The sequence below is a fragment of the Lynx canadensis genome, chromosome F2 (assembly GCF_007474595.2).
Source record: "Lynx canadensis isolate LIC74 chromosome F2, mLynCan4.pri.v2, whole genome shotgun sequence".
In the NCBI taxonomy this organism is placed as follows: Eukaryota; Metazoa; Chordata; class Mammalia; order Carnivora; family Felidae; genus Lynx; species Lynx canadensis.
The window spans coordinates 30,255,325-30,277,983 of record NC_044320.2 but is presented as its reverse complement, the minus strand read 5'-3'; the positions used below and the strand labels follow the sequence as shown (position 1 = coordinate 30,277,983).

At 37.1% G+C, this 22,659-nt stretch overlaps 1 protein-coding gene across 1 annotated transcript in view; it reads right to left on the bottom strand.

Moving 5' to 3' along the window:
* The window catches only part of RSPO2 (R-spondin 2), a 150,588-nt gene that overhangs the window by 33,848 nt on the left and 94,081 nt on the right, over positions 1 to 22,659 (bottom strand). The window contains exons 3-4 of the mRNA XM_030304449.1: positions 20,302 to 20,445; positions 18,155 to 18,343 (exon numbers count right to left, since the gene is read on the bottom strand). Coding sequence (XP_030160309.1) covers positions 18,155 to 18,343; positions 20,302 to 20,445 — 333 coding nt within the window. The remainder of the gene's footprint in view (positions 1 to 18,154; positions 18,344 to 20,301; positions 20,446 to 22,659) is intronic.

The window sequence follows — 22,659 nt, the reverse complement described above, 5'->3', positions numbered from 1 at the left end:
GCCCACATTTTGCCACAGCACAGGCTGACACCGGACTATGGCAACAGATTTGAGATTTTGCTCATATTGTGTTTTTAGTGAACAGGGGCAAAGAAAAAGCCTTGAATCAACTCAAAATACATACTGAATGTCTCTCAAAGGGTGAAGGCAGGTCTCAGGAAAGCTCAATACAAGATGTCTGCAGAAGATGAGGAATAGGGTCACGGAGAAAGGAAACACGTTTGTGAGCAAAACTAAGATTGTAACTCTGGCTTGTTATTAACTCTGGCCAAGCCTAAACAAACATTTTTTTTTTCCTTCTAGTTATTATTGAGTCATATGGCCACCGGCAGGAACTGTTATCACTTCATTTTCTGCGAAATGTTTCAGAAACTTGAAACCTCCCACACTTCCCCCATGTGAATACTCTGGATTTTTAAACAACCATGAAGTGTTTGCTTCCAAAAATGAATACATTTGATGGCCTGGTAGTACAGCTGATCCATCACAAACTGTTTAGGGTGCAGGGCTAAGAAAGTTACTAAACCAAATGACACAATGATTAAGAAGTTACTAGAACAGCAGTTTAAATTAAATTAGCATTCACATTGAGGCTGTCTCTGTGCCTTTGCCTTTGCTTTGCTGTTCAATCACTCAAATGGAGAACATTTGCAAGAGCACCACCTGAAACGCTGAAAGAAGTAGCATTTCAAAGATTTATTGTGATCTTGTGTTACTGATCCCCATGACGCACCTGCCCAGCCACAGACAAACATGAGGCAAAAGACGCCAATACATTAACTGCCAAGTGTCTTGTCCACATTCTATTAATGTAACAAGAACCATCTAGAATCTCAATGTCCAGTGTGTGCTACAAGCTTGCTAGTAAAATCAATCCTTGATTTTTCTGTGGCTGTTGTACAAACACAATGCTGATTTTATTTAAGTGTTTTTCACTAAACAGTATCTGTCCTAAAAAAACAAAAAACAAAAACAGAAACAAACTACAATTGCTTAATACCATCTCTGAACCAGAGACAACTGTAAGGAAGCGGTAATACCCACAGATCCAAACTGACATCCCGTAAGTCTACATGGAACACAGCTTCTTCAGTGTTTTACTTTGTAGCCACCTGAGAACCTTTTGATTTTGCTATTGTAATATCTTCAATTTCATCTACAAACAATTTGAGAGAAATCTTGCCTTTTTGCCACGGTACTCACTAGAGAAGACTTTGTCCTGAATGGCTTTCCTGTTAGGCTAGTCTAACTCCTTCCTGCTTTTGGGAACAGTTCTTAAATTTTCACAGAGGTAGTCATTTCTGCTTAGCAGATAAGGTGTTGGATTTTGCCTAAAAGGAACTTGAAATGTAAAACACCGGGTTTCACAGCTTCAGAGAAGTGTGTGTGTATTGTAAATGCAAATGATTTCTACAAAGTTCTAATCCTGTTATCAATCCCTTGAGATACACACCCTCACCCTTTCATCTCTCCCCTGGCTGTGGTTCTACATTTTTATTGCATGTTTTAAAAAAGAAAAACACTAGTAAATATACTCTAGATTCTGGTTTAGGAGCCTCAGGAGAGGACACTGAGGTGTGGATTTGAGCAGTTTTCTAATTAAAAACTCAGATGGTCTGTTTCTCTCAGAAAATCTTCAACTCTCAGTCTCTACACTTTGGATGCTTTGCTCATAGCATCTTGGCCCAAGGCCATTCAGGATTTGCCTCAACAAACCCCTTCCTGAAGTAGGGTCTAGCAAGCAATGGAGAGTCAGGATACCAAATAAAAAGGAGCCTGTATACCTAAGTAGGTGCAATTCTTATTTAAAAAAAAAAAAAAAATCAGGCTTCCAGTTATGGATTGAATAAGTCCCAGAAATAAAAACATGGCATAAAGAATATAGTCAATGATACTGTAATAGTACAGTATGGTGACAGTTGATAGCTACATCTGTGGCCAGCACAGCATAACGTATAAGCTTGTTCAAGCACTATATTGTACACCTGAAACTAATGTAACATTGTGTGTCAACTACTCTCAAGAGTTTAAAAAATCTTAAAGGACCTGGAAATCTGAAGAAACAAGCACAATTTTGAAAGACCATTTGATGTATAGAAAACACAATTTGAAAAGCTTTGACAAATGAAATGAGGAAGAATCAAACACGTGAACTGTTTTAGCCATTGATGCAACAAATCACAACTCCTTTCTGATAAAGTTTTTTATTTTTTTAAGCCTTAATATGCCTCCTTGAAGAGTTTCTCAAACAACTGGCATCAACACTTTTTTATGGTGTCTGTGTTCCCTGCCTTTGGCATGTGGTTCTTGCTTTAATGTCAGCAGCTTTTAAACTTTTTCAAATCTTAAATCACTTCACTCATCATGGCTCGTGTTTTGTAAAATACCCATTATAATGAAAAACCATCCGTCTTAGCAGAAAGTGCCTATTTTATCAGTTCCTCTCAAGACTATGGATCAGGGAATCCTTATACCAAGAAGACAGCAATTATATCCAAACCTTGGAATGACTATGTGCAACTCATCCGGGGCTATGACATAGGTCACAGTCAGAATCCAAAAAGGAAGCTGAGAACAGAGCTGTTGGAAGCCACTCTCCTACATTCTTTATCTAGAAATTATCTTCTGTGATAGCCTTACTCTAAATCAATCTGCATAAAAGTCTAGGAACTGGGATGTACAAAAGCTTTGCCGGATCCTTGGTCTAGATTATGTTGCTGACATAATCTAACAGCTCTAATAGCCTAAAAAGTGAACACACACACACACACACACACACGCATCATAAGTAGATTCTGAAGTCATTTATGCAAAGGTAATTTCTACACACTGTAAATAGTAAGTGCAAACTATTTTTATTTTGTGTTTTGGGGCTTCAGCTGTAAAATCCATTAAGATAGCCCTTTGCCAGATCTTTCATGGATTACTGAAAATGTAAAACACCGTTAAATTTACATCATCATAGATACCACTCTGACAAATGTTCATTTCCAGTGGATATGGGAGTCAGAACACGAATAAATCTAACCAGTGAGAAATTGGCATTTTGTTGAACCCATCCTGTTCACAGTTAGCAAGATTCAGTAATGCTGTAATTCTAAAGCAGTCCTTGACTGAACACTCTATAAACAATGCAGTAAAGAACTCTTTGTAGTTAGTGACTAATAATTCTGGTAAGTTGTGCCTACTAAAAACTGACCAGGGAGAAAACACAAAAAAGAAAACGCACTTGAATCCAGTTACATAAAGGCACAACACACAGGATTTTGAAGAAATAGAACATATATAACTTTCTCCCAGGGCCACAGAACTGCCTTCATTCATCTGCCACCAGCTTTCTGACTTTGATTAAACTGTTGCCATCTGTAAGAGTTTTAGAGTAGGGATGTTTTGTGCCAGCCTTGAGAGGTCAAAATTCTACAGTAACTTCAGGGAACAACTCAAAGCAGAAAACAGACAGAATAATCTCTAAGTGTCCCCAGAATAGCCCAGTCTCCTCAAGAACTGTCCAGAGTGGAAATTATCTTCTGATAATTCAAAGATATTATGTCAGTTCATGGTTACTGACTAAAAGTGGGAGGTCTCTTCCAATTCCGGATCCGGTGTTAAAGTGCTGCTGACAGAAGCCTGCTGGCCTCCTATATGAGGAGGGGAAAGTGCACTGACTGAGCAGTTAAAGGTCTTACTTCAGCCGATGTGAACATTCTGAACACCCTGTGCAGTACCATGACCTAATGCCCAAGTCTCTTGAAATTCTGGCATCAAAGTATTCTCCTAAGAGGTACACTGTTATTATAATTATATAAAATTTCAGGAAGTTCAGTTTCCTCTACTCAAGTATCAGAAATTAAGATGTAAATTTGAGTGTTTTTGGACTCTAATATTCTTTGACTCCTGTACAGTATTAGATTTTCAACCTGAAATAACACTAGGAAGTACAAGTTTAAAATTCAGTTTTTCTTTTGTTGATAAAATGAAACAATATTTTGTACTTAAAATACTAAAATCTTTCTTGTCCTATCCCATCCCCAGGAAAATCCAGATAATAGGACACAAAAGCTTTTTTTTCTGGTCAACAGGAACTATATATTTTTGTTTTCTTGTTCATGGATGAAGGTAGTTTTGGCTAATAGCAAATTCCAAATCTGCTGCTATTACAAGGAACAGATGCTGAAACTTAAAGGGTTTGAATGCCTGGAAAAGCTAGTTTTGAAACAAAGATATAAATGAACTTAAATTGTGGTTGCTTTTTGTATTTGAGCTATCTTTGTTTCTTACTGGGCTTCTCTCTCCAGGAGCGGACAGATGCACTAATTTTCTCAATATGGAAAATGCCAGCATTAAAGCCAAATCAAGTCGGGTTTAACATAATTACACTAGATTTCATCAAAGCAACTTGGCACTCATCAAAATTCAATCCCAGTTAGCTGATGAGATTTCATCAGGCTGCTTAAGAAACAGGGAAATAAACAAAAGTGGAGAGACAATGAAAACAAGGTAACAACTGTCAAACAAAATGCTGAGCACAACATTGAACATTTCCCTAAATGTGGTGCTGAAACCACTAATTCTCATCCCCCTCTCCCCTAACTCACTCTCTCTCTCTGTCACACACACACACACACACACACACACACACACACACACTCATGAGCAAATGTTTATGAAGGGACTAAGTGACCACAAATTTTGAATTTTCAATCATCTTTAATTACACATTCATTGCAGAATACGGATTGTGGAATCAGTTCTTACTAAGCACTAAAAGTTACACAAAACATGGGCAATTTGAGAGCTGTATGAAGTTTTAAAATATGAGTGCTTAAGAGGTCACCACCCATGTTTGAACTCCATAAGCAAGTTCTTAATAAATGTAAGCTATTATAAAAGGAATGGTTCAAATTAGGCTACTACCCATGTTACAGTTTTGCAACTAGATATGCTCACATGTCATCCACCTGGTGGAAAATTTCATGTGGTGGTTCTTGGGATATACAAGTCTTATGTTTCTGAGAAAGGAGAGGCAAACTTGTAATGGCAATACCAAGTGCATTGCTTCAAACAGAAGCGAGCCAAATAACTCTTAATTCAAAGCATGTTTGATTACTGTATTAGGTCAGTCTGTGCGCTTCAAGTTGACAATTATACCAAATGGAGGAAGATCTGAAATGCAACAGACACTTGACATTTGAGGCAGAAATTACTTTAAATTACTCAAGTTAGCAATACCACTCTCAACATGAAAATACAAGAATACTACAAGAAATTTTTGCATACGTGTAAGACAGAGGCATATGGTTTCCTTCTCCAGGTTTTGACATAAAATGAAAGAAAGAGAGAGTGCAAAAGGGATGCAAGTCTATATAATATACATCTTCCAAGGATTAGCATTTAGTTTTAGTTTTAGCATTTAGTTTTAGCATTTAGTTTTACCATTTCATTAGAGGGTCATTTACTTTAGAATTTTCAAGAAAGAGGTAGTTTAGAAAGTAGACTCTTCTATACAGAGGTATTTTGGAAAATAAACTTCGTATCAGCCAAAGTCTGCTACACATTTTCTAGAAGTCCAAGATAACAATCAAAGACTTATTACTAATTCAAGTTTCTAATTATGGTTATTATCTTGGACTAGACATTGTAATAACTAAAGGTAAGACTACATCAGTGACTAAACGTGACCACAGAATCGTATTGCTGAAAATGAGCAGTTAAGATGTGAGACCTGCCCGAAATTTCTCCTAGAAACAAGAGAATAACTACGGAATAAAATGGTAAAGAGGCAGCTCAAGATGAAATAAATTTGGGCTTGGAGCGGATCATGTGCTTGTCCAGCTTATACCATTTTTAACTGTATATAATTTGTATGTTCAAATGAAAAATTATAAATTCTAGAGTGGCTTTTTTGTTTTTATTGGACCATCACTGCATCTTGCAGTGTACTCCTGCAAATAGTTGATATGTTGTTGATTCAGTCCATCCTAAGTGTTATACTACTATTCCAAGGGAAAACATTGCAAAAATGTAAGGCCAGTCACCATGGAGGATATATATGTGATAACATGAACAAACCTAGTGGTATTACCTCTGAGGAATGCCCAGAGATTCCTGAGGGTTGAAAGGTAAGGCTGTGTGGAAGAAAGAGCTCCAAGTGTGATGTCTAAGCAAGAACCAAGCTTTGCCTTTAGCATCTACTATGACCCTGCACCTTGGCTTCAAACACGTAAAGGAAAGAATATAAATGAGTGCATCTGTAAAGTTTTGTTTTATAGAAACATATGCTCTTTTTACAAAGGAAAATCCATGCTGAACCTCCAAAACAAAGAAAAAGGTAGCTACTATCATTCAACCAGGGTTGAGAGACCAGATCACTAACCTGCTAGGCCTCCTTGCAAGCTGTAAGAAAAAACCATATATGGTTGACCCTTGAGCAACATGGGTTTGAATTGCACCAGTCCACTTATATGAGGATTTCTAAAGATAAATACAGTATAGCCCTGTACATGTATTTTGTCATCCTTATGATTTTCTGAACATTTTTTCTGCAGCTTACTTGGTTGTAAAAATACAGTATAAAATACATATAACATACAAAATATGTATAAATTGACTATTAACAGTAAGGCCTTCCAGTCAACAGTAGGCTACTGGTAGTTAAGTTTTTGGGGAGTTGGAAGTTAAACATGGAGTTTTGACTATGTGAATGGTCAGTGCCTCCAACCCCTGCACTGTTCAAGGGTCAACTGCCCCATTCTATCCCGTACAGAATGTAATTTGAGCACTCTTGAATCCAGGTCTAGAGCTTCCTTCCCTTCTATAGGTTTCCTCAAGATTATTGTTATAAATAGGTTTAAGAAAATGAATTTCCAAAACAAAAATGTCTTTAGGTACAGTGAGGCAACACACATCACTGAATTTGTTGAACATCTGTACCTGTGTTCCTAACCTTGGGCTCATTACTTTCTTATGCCTTGAGTGGCTGGTTGTTATAAACTACTTATATGTTATGCCTATGCTTTAATTCCTTTTTGAATATTCACTTACCCAACTTGCAGTTTATAAATGAATCACCACAAATGACAGAGACTTTCTCTTCCCTGTGAGAATTATTCAAGCAGTCTCAAATTCTTCTGGCACTGTTCAATCCAGGAGGTCTAATTTGGTAACTTACTGGTCTTGAAGTATCTGTTGAGCTCATTCCTTCTCCTTATTTCTACACCTTTTGCCCGAATTTTTCCCTTTTGCTTCCTAATACATGGACTGTTTCAACAGATTCTTCATGTTTATATAAATGGTAACCTATATACTTTGCATTTTGTCAGACTTTTGCTCACTCTCCCCCTTCACCCTCGACTCACTTTTACTTACTCAAATTGTCCCAGGATTCCAGGTCTGTATTCTCAAGTATCACGTCCTTAGCCAGCATTAACCTGTCCAAGTCATCCTGCAACCTTCATCCTTTTCCACATTGGAGGCTTACTCTGTACTAGGGCCTATGCTCATCAGGATAATCAATGGCTGTCCCAGCCATTTTTAGAATTTAAGGTTTCCATTTCACACCTAGATTAGAGTAGGTACGTGAGGAACAAGTTCAGCTTAGAACATGCAGCCACGTCTGTCAGCTGGGATGTAAATTAACCTATACTCTCTCTGCCCATGAAAAACTACTGCAATCTTCTACATAAATAAAGGCTTCATGTAGAGGCCACAGAAATAAAGATGAATGGATGGTGGAGAAACAGACCTGGGTGCAGGATTAAAACAAAATGAATAACAACCTATGTTTTTTGATCCTCGATTATTTTAAATGATGTTGTTTAAACCTCATAACAATCCTACGAAGCAGGATTATCCATTATCCCTATAATATAGATGCTGGAGCTGAGAGAGATTGAGTAAATTTCTCAGGTTTGCATACTTGCAAGCTGGTTGAGTAAAGGTCTGAGCCCTAATTTGTTTGAATGTAAAAAGAGATACAAATGTAGGGCCAAGAGCCTGGGTAACTGGGAGGCTAGAGGTGCCTTTGGAGGTTTTTTTTAATGTTTATTATTTTTGAGAGAGAGAGAGAGAGAGAGAGAGAGAGAGAGAGAGAGAGAGAGAGAGAGAAATCAAGGGAGGTACAGAGAGAGACAGACAGACAGAGAAGGAGACACGGAATCCTAAGTAGGCTCCAGGCTCCGAGCTGGCTGCACAGAGCCCAATGCAGGGCTCGAGCTCAGGAACAGTGAGATCATGACCTAAGTTGAAATCAGACGCTCAACCAACTGAGCCATCCAGGTGCCCCTAGAGATGTCTTTAGAAAGGATGATCATCCCAGGAGAAATAAGGTTTTGGAAAGACAACAAGGTATGTTTTAGCTACACTTGTATTAACATGCTGGAAAGATACCTAGGGAAAGATGCCCATCAAGAGCCCAAACAGTGAGGTTGGGGCTTAAATGGGAGAGGATTTCACATCTGAATGATAGCCAAAGCCATGAGATGGGGAGAAATTAAAGGAAAATAAAGAGACAAGAGTAAGCCAGTCATGGGAAGAATGGTAAATATAGAATTAATAGAATTACAACAAAGTGTAGAATCATAAAATCCATTTGCATATGTACCGATTTACTCCTTACAATGATCCTGTGACATATCCCCATTTCATATAAGACAAAGCTTTGGGAAATTAAGTAATTTAAACCAATGTCATTCAACAAGCGATGAAAACCAGGACACATCAAATTTAAAACTCTTCCAGCATTTTTCCATACTGTTTTTCCCCCAATATACAGACTTCCACCATCACTGCAGGTATAAAATAGAAGCTAGATAACTACTTGTCAAAGACATCTAAGTGTGTGTTGGAAGATTGGAGGGAAAGGCAGGAGAAAGCCAAGAGCAGGATGGATTAAAGGATTAGAATTAGGGAGAATACAGGACACATTGCTTTCTATGCCACAAACACCACAAATTGATAACTGTACAGTTTTCTCCTGAACCTAGCATTTAACTCTGAATCCTTCTTAACCCAACACTTTGCACAGTTAGCAAATGACATTCTAGATAAAAGCACCTTAGATTATACATTTGAAATTGTGTCTTGTGGGAGCATTTTCATCTTTGAATAGTATTTAATGTGTATACTTTAAATTTTCAAAGTACTTCAAGCTGACTGGTAAAGGAAATCCATTAGAAGGTTAACATCATAAGCCAGAAAATAAAGAATAATACATCCAAGGGTCTTGGTGAATGGCAAATGGAAATAGCAGTTAGAAAGTAAATATAGTTCAGTTAGGGTGAATGCAAAATGTGCCTACATTTTTAAAAAATAAACTGCACTAATACAAACTAGGGAACGGCTTGGCTTAAAAAGTTGGCAGAAAAAGATAAGAGTCACAGTGGACCGCAAGTCAAAGCAAAATCCTTCACTCTTTAGAAAAGCAAGCATAACAGAAAAATGCATAAACATCAGAACCCATAAGTATTCTCTGTTAATTCTCCCAAACTCAGACTCTGCTTAACGCTCTGCCCCAAATTTGGGATGTGAAGTGTACTTAGTTACACTTCACAGACACCACCTCAACCACTTCTGTCTTCAACCAGCATTCTGCTAAAATACCTCCACAGTCAAGTACCCCATGGCTCTCCACTGTGTACTAGGTAAAATTAAAAACCCTGTCCTCTCCATAGAGGCACTTGGCAAACAGTATGCAACTTCTATTTTTGCTGCGAGCTTTTGTATTGCCACTAACAATCTCGGAGCTGCAGCCAGGTTCTTCTGCTCACCCTCTCTTGGACACAAGAGGCACACTTTGGCATCTACATCTTTCCCCACAATGGTCTCTCAGTCTAAAATAATCTCCTCCCCTTTTCAAATGTGTTTCCCACCTACCCCTTTTAATTATCATTTAAATTTGTTCTTCAAGGAGCATCTCCTGGCCACAACAGCCAAAAATATTTTCTGTAACACCAGAGCCTAAAACGATACTTACCATTTACCAACTCAACTCTGCTTTTATTATTTTGTAATGTGCATTTTCTTCTTCCTTAAGTAGACTATAAACTCATCTGTTTGTATCACTTTCAATCTGCCTGTTTCTTTAGAACATAGGTATTAATAGATGTTTGAATACTGATTTAATGAACTTATAGGTATGAAAATGGAAAAATTTTCTCAAAAGAGAAATTAGAAGTCACCTTGCAACATATTTTAATGAAGTCAGTTACACTCAGTAAGAATTTACTCAAAATTTACGTAGTTCTCTCATACCAAATAGTTTTGACAGATTAAAATAACTGAAGGTCAGCCTTGGGGGGACGGACAAGGCCAAATTATTAGTACAAGGCTTGAGATAATCACCAGAAATAACTCTGCATCTAAATATGCATCTCCTGATCTTAAGAACATTGTATTATATAGAAAAGACACCACGGTTATGGCTATTGACAAGTTCAAAAAGTAACTGACCCTCAATACAAATGCACATTTTCTGGATTCTCTTACACAAAGTTCTAGATGTATTCATTATTCACTAAAAGAACCTACTGAACAATTGTACTCAAATACAACTGGTAAGTCAACAAATCTCAATTCCATATTGCCCAGGCCTCCAGACAGTCAACTTTCATGGATTACACCTTCAGCTTACATTAAGGAATAAACACTCCCAAGCTGCCTTCTATCTTCTGAAAACACATGCTTGAGATATGGATATTGGTAAAGACATGGTCCACCATACTGTTCGTTGCTCTGAATGTGATTCTTGATTTGAGAAATCTGTTTAGTGTTTGTCTCCCTATGGAACGGAAATGTTTTCTGTAATAATTATCATTAATTTCCTTAATTCTATGATGCAGGTCCCACCCCCTCCACACATAGGCACACACTTTCATGTGTCTGAAATTGGAATGAGTACTCATTTTTGTGTACATACATGTGTGCATATATGTATACATATGTATATGTGTATATATGTTTATGTATGTTATGTGAATATACACATATGTGCATATATGTACATATACACCAACTTTTCCATTCAAAAACTTATTAAATTGATATTGTATTTTGTAATTTGTCATTTCTTTGAAATTAAGATAGAAAAAAACATATCTACCTTTCCCCTTTGCCTTGGATAGGTAACCCAAGGTCAAATTTTGGCTCAATTATTTCAACCAGTTGGTTGAAAATATGAATACTACATGTATTCATATAGTCTATTTTCTTTATCAGTCCTGAGCCTCTAAGTTTGTCCTAGTTCTGATGTTTAAATTTTGTTTTACCATGTCATTAAATATCTTTTTACATTAAGTTATTATTAAATCACTGGACTAATGAACATAAGGGCATAACATCAATTGTTCAATGTCTCTTGACTATACAAGTTCAAATATTTTACTCCTAGTTTCCAAAGTCCTCAAATAGAAGAAAATAATACTGACACACAGAAATAGTAGGTCCAAGTATTACATAAACAGGTTGATTGTAAAGCAAAACCTACTGTCTTTACATGTTTAGTTTAAATAAATGCTAATAACTTCTGCCACCTGAAACTTTTTGCCCCACTCTATTGCACAGAATAATTGTATCTTCTTAACCACTTCTGTATGATGACAACATGAGTCATTCTGAGATGTTAGTAAAACTCTGTCACTATTTCCATTAAAATGTTTTCTTTCTGCCTCCTGATCCTGGAAGATATCCACCACAACAGCTCTAGGTCAGTCCAGTAGCTAGATACGCATTTACAGGAAATCTCAGTGAGCAAACCGCCTGCACCATTTTTATCAACACCATTTAAAGATCCTAGAGAGGTGTCTGATGAGGAAAGTAAGTTGTTCTAAGAAACCATGAGGGGATTTATACTTCAGGCTTTCTTATCTCCTAAGGAAGAAAAATAAAAACGTCCCCTAGAAGGGGGAAAAAATTTTTACCACTGACACCATGTGTGTCCTATTAAAGTTGTTTTTATTTTAGAGTGTTGTAAAAATTGCTTTATATATTTTACATTAAGATCAGAGTAGCTTACTGCTGTGTAAGACAAAGGCCCCTTTGGAATTGTTCTGTCCTCTCCTTCTCGCACATAGAACATCAGGCCTTTGGTGACATGTGTAGTTGAGAAATCCTTTTTACAAGTGCCCATAAAAGAGACTAGTACATGTTGCTCCTCACTGTAATTAAACAAGGCTAGGAGAGACCCCAGATGGGATGCTGTAGAGAACAGCACAAAGGTGGGGCATCTTTCACTCACTCACTCCCTGGCCCCCTCGGGCAGGCAAGGCTGGCACCAAGTCAGGCTCAATATGAAACTGGCAGAAGAGCTGGTCTTCTAGCCTTTCCTGCAGACTCCATGCTATCGGTGATTTGCACACCCTCGGACTTTCATGTCCGTGTCCAAGACCGTACTTAGCTTTGTGTCTTGAGTTTTCATCATCCCCAAAGCATGGTGCATTAGAGACCACTTTTCTGTTCCCCCATAGCCTTAGACCCTTACCATCGGAAATGTGACAATAAGCAAGTCTCAAAGAAATCACTGCTAAAACACGAAAACCTATCCACTTTCCAGGAAGCAAATTTAAAATACTAAAAAGTGATAGGGAAGGGAATAAAGAGCGAGGGGTCATGTCACAGGACACTACCTAAAGGCTCGTTGTTCAGACCACCGATGCAGGAATTATGGACACTTTAGCTACTAACAAAAATGCAGAAATGTTTAAAGACAGATGGACCTTTGTTAAATGTCAATTTTATATAATAATTATACATTAACATTTAAAAGGTGATGACTGTCCCAGTTTATAATCTCTCTAGAATAAACATCACAATTAGCTGCCATGTATCCAGAGTACCTGGGAAAGTGCACAATATGCCTACAGTGACTAACACAAATCACTGATCTTAAAAGAAATATAGAAAGGTATTTAGCATAGCAAACATGGAGGCAACCAGAATGCTCTCTTCTTCATATCATAAATTTGGCACCTACATTCCTGACAACTCGGAAAGTTTCAGAAGAAAAGGTTTTTCTCTTCTCCTCTCTTCCAAACCAACTCTTGAGGTTGACATGCATAAAGCAGACCACATAAATTGCAACTCAAATGTAAACAAAATGTAGAAAAATAAAGAACATATGTCTAAAGCATATTTTCTTGACCCTATCCTACTGCGAATGTACTTATTTCCTGCTCTGTTTAATCCATCACAATCCACAACCATCTTTAGTTCTATTATCTAATACTTAGTGCACATGTTGCTGTCAGTTTATACACAGAAAACAAAGATTAGAGAGGTCTTATTACTGCTGCCTTTTAAAAAGTAGATGTTTGCAGAGATTAAGTTTCTGAGTTGCTAAATAGTATTTTTTGTTTCCTATCAAGTTAAAAGCCACTTAAAAAAAAGATGAAGGTCAATTAATGTCTCATAAAAGGAATGAGTCATTTTCAAATTGAAATAGTATATAGTAGCAGATTCTATATTTAAAGTTAGCAGAATTCTGAGAAAATATGATGAGGGCTTAAGAAATGCATCATAATGTACTAATAACTGCTGCACAGTGAGTAGAGGCAGCCACAAGCCAAAGAGACAGAAAGCTATAAGTGTCTGTCAAAGCATTGCCTAAATTACTTTATCAAGTCTGATTGCTTCACTGGGTCAGAAAGAGCAAAGCCATGCTGGGCACAGAGCCCAAAATGCAGAGGTGGGACTCAAATCCCTAGACCTTCCCCCTGAAAGCAAGTAAGCCCAGGCGAGTGCTGAGCATGGCTCAATGCAAGGCAGCCTTAGAGGCTGGCCTCGAGGGTGACTCAAACACACTAAGATGAAAAGAACAATCTGGAAGTCACACTTTTCCCCCCAACAGAGGACCAATGACATTAAAATTAAAGAAGCAGGACTTTGTAGGGGTGGCTGAATCAAAGCAAAGCCAGTGGTTCAATACTCGGGCATTTATGAAATGACTCTTGGAGTATGCTTTACTATTTCAAGTTGGAAGATACTGGGAGGGGTTGGTAACCGCAGGGTGTCAGGTTTTTTTTTTTAAAAGTATTTGTAGAGCAAAACTAAGATGATGTGTTGGGATTGGGGGAGAAATAGTTTAGAGTTGGCTTCTTTGATAGACAACCATAGCTTTATCTTTGATTTTTATTGTAAGGAACGAGGAAAACTTGGGTTTCCCAGGCAGCAAGACATTAGTCCTAGTCCTGGACCTACCACTAGAAACTTGCCATGTATCACCGTGGACCAGTCAGAGCCTTCCTGGATTGCAGTTTCTTCCTCTTCCCCAATACGCTGCGGGAGAATCAAGGACATTCACAGCCATTGTGTCAATAGCTAAAAAGATCCTTCCTTAGCTCTTCAGAAGATCTCCTTCATTCAGATCTCTGATCAAATGTTACTCCCTCCATTTCCCTAAATTCCCTATGTAAAATAGTACACTCCTATTCTCAATCTTTCACTAGTTCATTATCCTGCTTTGTGTTTCTTGCCAGCCTCCATCTCCACGTGAAATTATGCATTCATCCACTTAATTCTTGATTGCCAAGATTCCCACTAGAAACAGTTCTGTGAGGACTCTGAGCAGTATCATGGCTAGGCAAGTGATTGGTACATAACAGTGCTCAATAATACCTGATAAATTAACGTTAATTGTCAGGGGACCTTACAAAGTAACAAGGAGTGCCATACACACAGACAGAATATCTCAGGTTGAGGTTATGTTGGCCAGTCCTGAAGACTACAGTCACCCAAGTAACAGTTTCCCCTGTACATGAACATCTTTCAACTCTACACCTTAGCACTATGATTCTATTCTCCCATTTGTCATTTAAATATATGATAACAGCATGTTTGTATTTTTCTACTAACATATTATCTAATGCACAGGGTCATGACTTGAAATCCCTTCCATTTGAAGCTCCAGGCTGTATATTGATAGAATAAACTAGTCCCTACAGAATGGAGCAAGGAAAGTGAATACAGATATCCACAATAAGTAGGCTCTTTATTTTTAAGTAGACCTTTCTTTTTTGCACTTGTTTCCTACACTCATTGTTCTTTTTTTTTTTTTTTTTTTTTTTGCTCTCTGTTTACCTCTTTTTATCGTGGTCTTTTATGATCCCCTCTTTTTTCCTCCAGCCTCCTGCTATCTTTGCTAAACCACAGGTCATAGGCAGATTTAGAGTCTTGCTTCGTCTTGGATAGTTGACTACCCGTGAGGAGGCAGGAGGAGGGTGAAAAGCTGCCAGATGTGGAAGGGTTTGGCAAATGCACACTATAGCTACTGGAAGAGTGTTCAGTCCTTTGGGCATGAACAATGCTCTTGAACTTACATGATGACTGCAGACCTTGCCCATATCTGTTGGTGATTTGTCTTAGAATCATTGGATTTTAGAATTGGACTGGATCTTAGAAATTGCCCGCCCCAATACCCTCAATTTACAAATGAGGAAATAGAGGCCAAGAGAGGTTAAGTGACTTGCCAAGGGTCACAGAGTTAATGAGTTGACAGGGTGCAGAGACCCAGATCTTGTGATCGCTAGACCAGAATCCCAACGAATGAGTGTCAGAAAAGCCCCCAAAACTCAACTAATCAGAAAGAGAAGTTGGGGAATGAACACTGAATAACTTAACGTGCAAATCAATCCATGACTTAAGTTATTTCCAGGTATTCTTTCTTTCTTAAAAAAGGCAAATAAGCATGCAATAAGAAAAGTTATACTAAAACATTACATTGTTTTTTTTTATCTTCTATCCATTTATGTTCTCATTTCTAATAGATCTCAGTGTAATATCTTATACACTTAGTGACTATTCCATTTTGCTGACCTCTAACTTCTGCCTTCCAGTAATCAAAAGCAGCTGATTTTAATGTGCCAGTGTTTTAGTGTGAAGGAGGTTAAGGCTGCATTTGTGTGCAATCAGGTTAAGATTGGCTCCAACAGGAGAGAAATCCATACATATGTTGAAAAGATCTGAAAAATGCCTGTATTCCCAACCTGATTACGACTTACATTTTTGCATGGTTTGTCAAAGCAGATCACTGAAATCAAGTCAAGATGTAAAATGGGAAAAGTGGTTTTCTTCTCCATTCTTCCATTAATGACCATGACCTGCTGAAAAAAGGAACTGTTCCCTCTCTCACCTGAGGCAAGGTGGGTTACTCCACTGGAAGTTATGCCAATTTTTATCAATTGGAGCTCAAGTTCCAAGACTAATTTTCTACTTTTCATTTCCTACATTTGTAAATAGAAGTTTTTTATTGGAGAGTAACCTTCAATTTCTATCAGCAGTTCTATTTTAGCTCTTTTTATGAAACATTAAACAGTAAAATTCTAATACAACTTTTCAAACCTCCTAACTTTAAAGGTTATATAATAGTGAATTTATCAAACCAAAAATTTAGATGCAGGGGTTAGAGTGATAGCTGCCCTCTCCTAATAAATAATGCTTGGTAAAACCTAAATAGGAAATTAAATCCAAGTTCATTACTGGTTCAGTGGTCAAAAAGAGATTATTAGCAGATGATACATAAGTGTTTGTTTTGACATAATTTCAGCTACTGACACTGTCAGGTTATATTCTATTTAGTATTGCTGGAAGCAAAAGAAAATATATAAAAATGCCATAAACATTATAGGTTAACAATGTAGCTGTTATCTACAAAACTCTCAAGCCAGACCTGGGGTAGGTCAAAATCATTTCAGAGGGGAGGGGAATGTGCCGGCTCTTGTTACACATAAGCATGTTTGTTATAGGAGCATTTTCAGGTTAATTTTTGCTATTAACGTAAACCACAATTGGGGGGCCACGTTGCTGGAAGAGGGATGGTGGGGGGTAGTTACATAAACAATATACAACAAAGAAAGTCTTTATTTCCAATACCTGAATACATCGGGTTTGTTTTTAGGCACAAGGTTGCAGGTTAAATGCTCTCAGCTATCCAAGAAGTGCCTTATTAGTTTTGTAAGAAAATATTTTCTTTTATTTTGACTCAAAAATACTCAGTTGAACTGAACAAAACCATCCTTGTTAGTGAAAAGCAGACCCAAAAAAACTTTGTTTCGAAGCCCCAGTGAAGGAAAGCAAAACTAATTCAAGAGGAAAATCTGCCTTCCTAATAGTAGCTTCTGAATCTGGATCTAATAGTTCTCAAAAGCCGACTGGAGTCTTCAAGTCTTAAAAGTTTTGTCTTCCTCCATGGATCATAAACCTCTCTACGAGGAAGCATAATAGGAATATAAATCCATTTAAGCAGATATATATTCTCTTTCTGGGCTACAGCTACAGGGCTGAAAAGCTATGTCCTAATAGCAAGAATGAAGGCAAACAAACGTTTTGATTATTTTCAAGGGCAGTTTTCCAAACACAACTTGTTTTTTTTTTTTTTTTTTTTTTTTTTTTGCCGTTCTATTTTGTGCACTAGAAAAATCCCCACTTCATCTCTGGCAACGTAGCATCCGCTGGTGATAAATAGTAACAAGCGATTATGCTTTAAGAACCACAGTGACATCGCTAAAAACTGCATTTCAATGTACTGACTCAGCTTCAGCCAGCACCTGAGCTATGTATGCTTCTCCTAATTTGTAAATGGGCCTAATCCTGTTATTACAGAATAATTACTGCAAATCAGCACAATTACTACAAAGACATGAATAAACACACACATACCAGTAGCTGTTTTCTACAAATTATTATCCAAACAAAGGGAACCAGCTAATTGTGGTAACATTAAGACAACATTTATTCCTCCCAGTGTTTGGGCAAGTTTATTTTAAGTTGTCATCTTCAACTAGTAATGATGCAGATGATTTTACAGATTTCATAAACCCTCCTAATCTAAACTCTTCTCAACTGAAAGTTGGCCACTTCCCTCAGAGCAACATCTGCCAGGGCACATCAGCCCCCTCCCGCCCCTCCCCCCCCACACACATTGTAAAACTCTCATTTTAGAAAGCTCATTTGTCATGTACTCTTCCAAACCATTTTCAAGGCATCACAAAAATGAAATACTCACTTTATATTCTTCACATTTTAAGAATTTGTCTCTTAGTAACTACAGGATACATTTTACCCTGTCACCAGTCATATTATTAGGTTTCCTCTATGGGGAGGGAGGATGGTTAGGGAGAAGAGAAGTCAGAGAGCACAGAGCCCACCATCGTTAATTCTTTAAACTCACCTCCCGGACAATGCCTCATGGCCATCTTACATCTCCTGGATTCAGCGATGGTTGGACATGGTATCGTGTCCTTTGCTGGCTTTTTAACAATTTGCCGTGTTCTGGTTTCCAGACCCCATTTAAATCCACATGTGCGATTATTTCTGCTACAAGCTCCCCATTCACTCCAATGACCAACTTCGCATCCTTCTAATAAAGAAAAAAAGAAAAAAATACAAACACAGGTAACAATTTGGTGTCCATTTGTTCCACTGTCAAACTTTATAGCTGTGTTTTCTCCACACCTCCTTCAGATAAATTATGTTTTACAGACCACAAAGACCTGTATTCCCTTTTCAGACACTTTAATATTTTGGACCATAGGGTTACTTTCATCTACGTCAAGGAACTGCCACTTAAGTAATTTAAAGACCATTACTTTGTTTTTATCTTATTTTTTAGAGGAATGCCATTGGTCCCTTCTAAGGATACTGAAATACAGAGTCTTTAACAGATTCAATAGCTAAAACCAAGAGAAGAAAAGCCTCTTTTCAAATTATGACAGAAGACAAAATTTTACAGGTTAATTCCAAATGCCCCTGTGGCAACTCACAATTGTGTTAGTTTTACTGTGGAAGCCAGTACTCGGGGAAAAGGACAGGGAGTTTGTTTTCACATCTTCTGGTTATCAGAATCCTTTCACTAGCTGTCTAGAAACCACTGTCTATATCTCTTACTCCCTAAATTGGTGCTCTGTATCACTATAAGCAAGTATGGTCAGGTATTTGCAAATGTAGGTTTTCATGTAAAAGCTTTTAGTATCTCATTTTGTAAATTCCTATAGTGGAGATGTAGGCTCCCCTCCAAACACCTGGGATGGGGAATGAAAGGATAAAAATATGCAGAGTTAAACCTCCTCACCAAATTCACCATGCAAAAGCCCCTTTGCACTAGCAGATGAGGACTCAGGCCCTGAGTCCACACACAATATTTTGGCATTTCAGATCTCAGCAGGCATAGTGGTTACACATAGACTTTTCAAAGCTATTTAAGAGTTTTTACTCAGGGAAGTACATAGGGCTCTATTTGTAATTTTTTATACTTAAGGATTTCATAAGAGTTTCCACTGAACATTTGTAATGGGTGTGGGTCTTGCCTCTCAAAAGGAAATTCAACATTCTGAATATTCTCTTCTGATGACTTTTTTTTTATAGGGTGTCACCTGTATGAACATATTAACCCCCACATAAACAAGAATATAAGTACACATTTCTTCAAAATCCTGTCATTTGAATGTGTTCTCTGCAAATCTTCAAATAGATCATTAGACTATTTCAACAATATTTCTGCAGAAAAAAAAGTTCTCATTTTTTAAGTCCCCATTTTAAGGGGATGCAAAGTCTCATTTAATACACAATTCTGTTATAAATCCTCTCACATGTATAACATGTCAAATAGAATCCAGGGTGGTGAGAAGGGGGTATGATGGTGATGCCATTACACCTGGACGTTAGATTCGTTAGATTAGGCATTCATCAAAATGTAGGCACTCACAGATCTTTGCATTCTAATCAGTTGTCTAAAAATAGCAAAGTGTTTTTCAAACACTTAAAAATTGTAACATTTTTAAAACATGTACTCCTAACTATTCATGAACAGTGTATATTAAGTTACACATTCTAAATATCTAAATTTAGTAAAAAGTAACATTGTTTTAATACACTTTCCAACATGCAGCAGATAATCCACAAAACATTTTGCACAAAATTTTTCTTTTCAACTTTTTAAATGGCTAAACAGGAAGCTCCATAATTAAGATACATTAAAAAGTGATAGAATAGTTCATGGTACTGCTTGAAATTTTGTTTTTTACAACTTCTAATATATGTATGTATTACAGATGATAAAAACATACCAGCATTTAAAGAGTTGAACCTAGCCAATGTATGACTAGCAAATTTTGTAGAAAGATTTAATAGGACACTACCAATGTCATGATGCCTAAAAAAATTCAGCAAGGCAGCAAAGAACTTAAATAATTTTCAGTTCTAATTAACAAGAGAACCAATTTGTTTTTAGGTTAAATATATCCAGCATGCATAATTTTTTCAAGGAACAGGTGTTAAAATAAAAGTTGACGTTTGAAAGTTACATGAAAAACTACTCACCCACACATTCCATGGTTTCATCTAATGGTGCAAAACCATCTGGACATTCATCAAAGCAACGGCCTCTATGCAAATAAAAGCCTACTTTGCACTTGGTACAAAAGTCTTTGCTAAAGCAAGAATCACAGTTTTCTATTCTGCATCCTAAAAACAATTTTAAAGAGAAAAAGAAAATTTCAGTCAAAGAAATTTACTTGTTTTGCAAATAAAACTCACAAATTTACCGGTTAGCTCAATCGAAATTCTAGTGGTCAGAAAAATATGTGTTCAACTCATTTGTTTCCTAATGCCATCTCATTCTAAATCACTCCTACCTCTTCCAACAGCTCACCACATCAATAGGCTAAGAGAAAATTCCAGCCTAGGGCCCTAGGCAGCAAGCATAAGACCCTTCAGAAAATTTTGCAACTCCAAATGAGATTAAAACAAAGGATTAAAAAGAAAAAGAAAACACGCCCACTACAAATTGCATTGCTGCTGGGATTGAAATCTGTTCTGCTCTTCAAAAGACCTACAATGAAAAACACAATGGGAATACTCTAATCAGTATCTTCTGTTTTCAGGACAGTAAATTAAAATTCTCTTTAATGTTAGTCAGTGCTGACATTTACTTTCAGCAGAAGGTGTCTTAACTTGGAGGGATAGTATAGTCACTCTTTTTGAAAGCTTACAATGTGCCAAAGGCTTTACATGCATTTCCATTTAGTCTTTATAATAATCCTATAAGGTAAGCAGTACTATCCCTAGTTTGCAAAAAAAGGAACTTGAGATCAAGAGAAAGTCACACAGCTAATAGTGGCTGAGGTGGTTCTTAAAGGCCCCCAAACTGATTGCCTTCTAAATCTGTATTCTTTTCTCTATAACGTGCTAACAGAATTTCTCTAGGAACAGTTTGTTAAAAAGAAGTGCTTTTAGGTCTGCTATTTCTGGGTTTGAATCCCAGCTCTCCTCTTAGCAGCTCTGTGACTCTGAGCAAGTAACTACAGGGCTCTGAGTGTCTATTTCCTTCTGTATAAAACAGGGACACATCACTGACCTTACAAGACTATTATTGTGGAGATTTGTAATAGTATATGCAAATTGACTGGCTCATAATAGGCAGTCTGCACACAGAAGCAACAGATTAGAAACGTGTATGTTTTCCACTAAACCACACACATTTCAACAAAGTGTAAAAATAACTAGTTTATAGACTAGTATTCTAGGTCAGATTCCCTGGTAGACCAGTAACATCTGGACTGGAGATAATTGGCTTACACAGGTGAAAATAAATATACTCTGCTCTTCAAGGAGAGGAAAGAAGAGAAGGCTGGAGGACTGGTTAATTGAAAACTCAGGTTTGAACAGATTATATAGTGCATTACTTGTAAGAGATTTAGTTGACGGCAACTGACAATATGTTAACCTCTAGGAAAACTCCATGGCATCACCTTTATTCATTTAACAAGCCTCTGAATGTCACTACTGTATTTGGTCCTTTAATAATTCAGAAAAGCTTTAAAATTTACAGTTGCTGCAAGCAAAGAGATAATGGAATAGAACATAGAACCAAAACAGGACATTACTGAATATTAAAATTTTGAAAATTGAGAAAGTAAAGTGAGAAAACAGAATTTAAAGACTAAAAAATACTTTTGTTGAAATAGACTACAGTTTAAATAACGAAAGTTTCTGGACCCATAAAAAGTAAATAGCAACCTTCACCTTTCAATCTTGGGTCTAACAGGCTTCATGCATTAAATGACCACCATGACGCATCTAAGTCTGTTCCTAAAATGTTTTAAATTTACAACTGGAAAACCAATGCGTAGAAGTCCATAGTCAAATTACACTATCACTCTTTGGGGGAGGATAGTGGGTAAAGAACAATTTGTCACCCCACAAAATATGCATTTGTAATCTTAAATGCTGTGACTTATATTTTAATAAAACTGTCATCTATAGCTGGCCAGTTGGTTCTTAATCATGACCAAAATACATTGTGTCCACAAATTGTTGGTTGTCTTGCTTTTTCAAAAAAGCAAGCAGCCCTTCCTATTAGCTGAATTATTTTTCAAAATAATTATAAACATTCCAAAGGATAAAATAGAATTAAAGGGTAAAGACAACAAAGCAGTTATATTAAGAAGAGAAAAGAGAACTATACACTTCATAAATCTGCAGTTATCTACAAGGTCTGAGTTTTCTTTAAAACATGGATTATGCCAATAAGCTTTTTGGCCTAAAAGTTATAGCAGTAAGCATTTGGAAATAATTTTATAAGGTCCTCTGCTGATATTTACTCTTACTTGTAGCTCCCTTTCCTCATTTCATTCCATGCTCCTAATACCAGTCCACAGAATGTGGAATTTCTGAAAT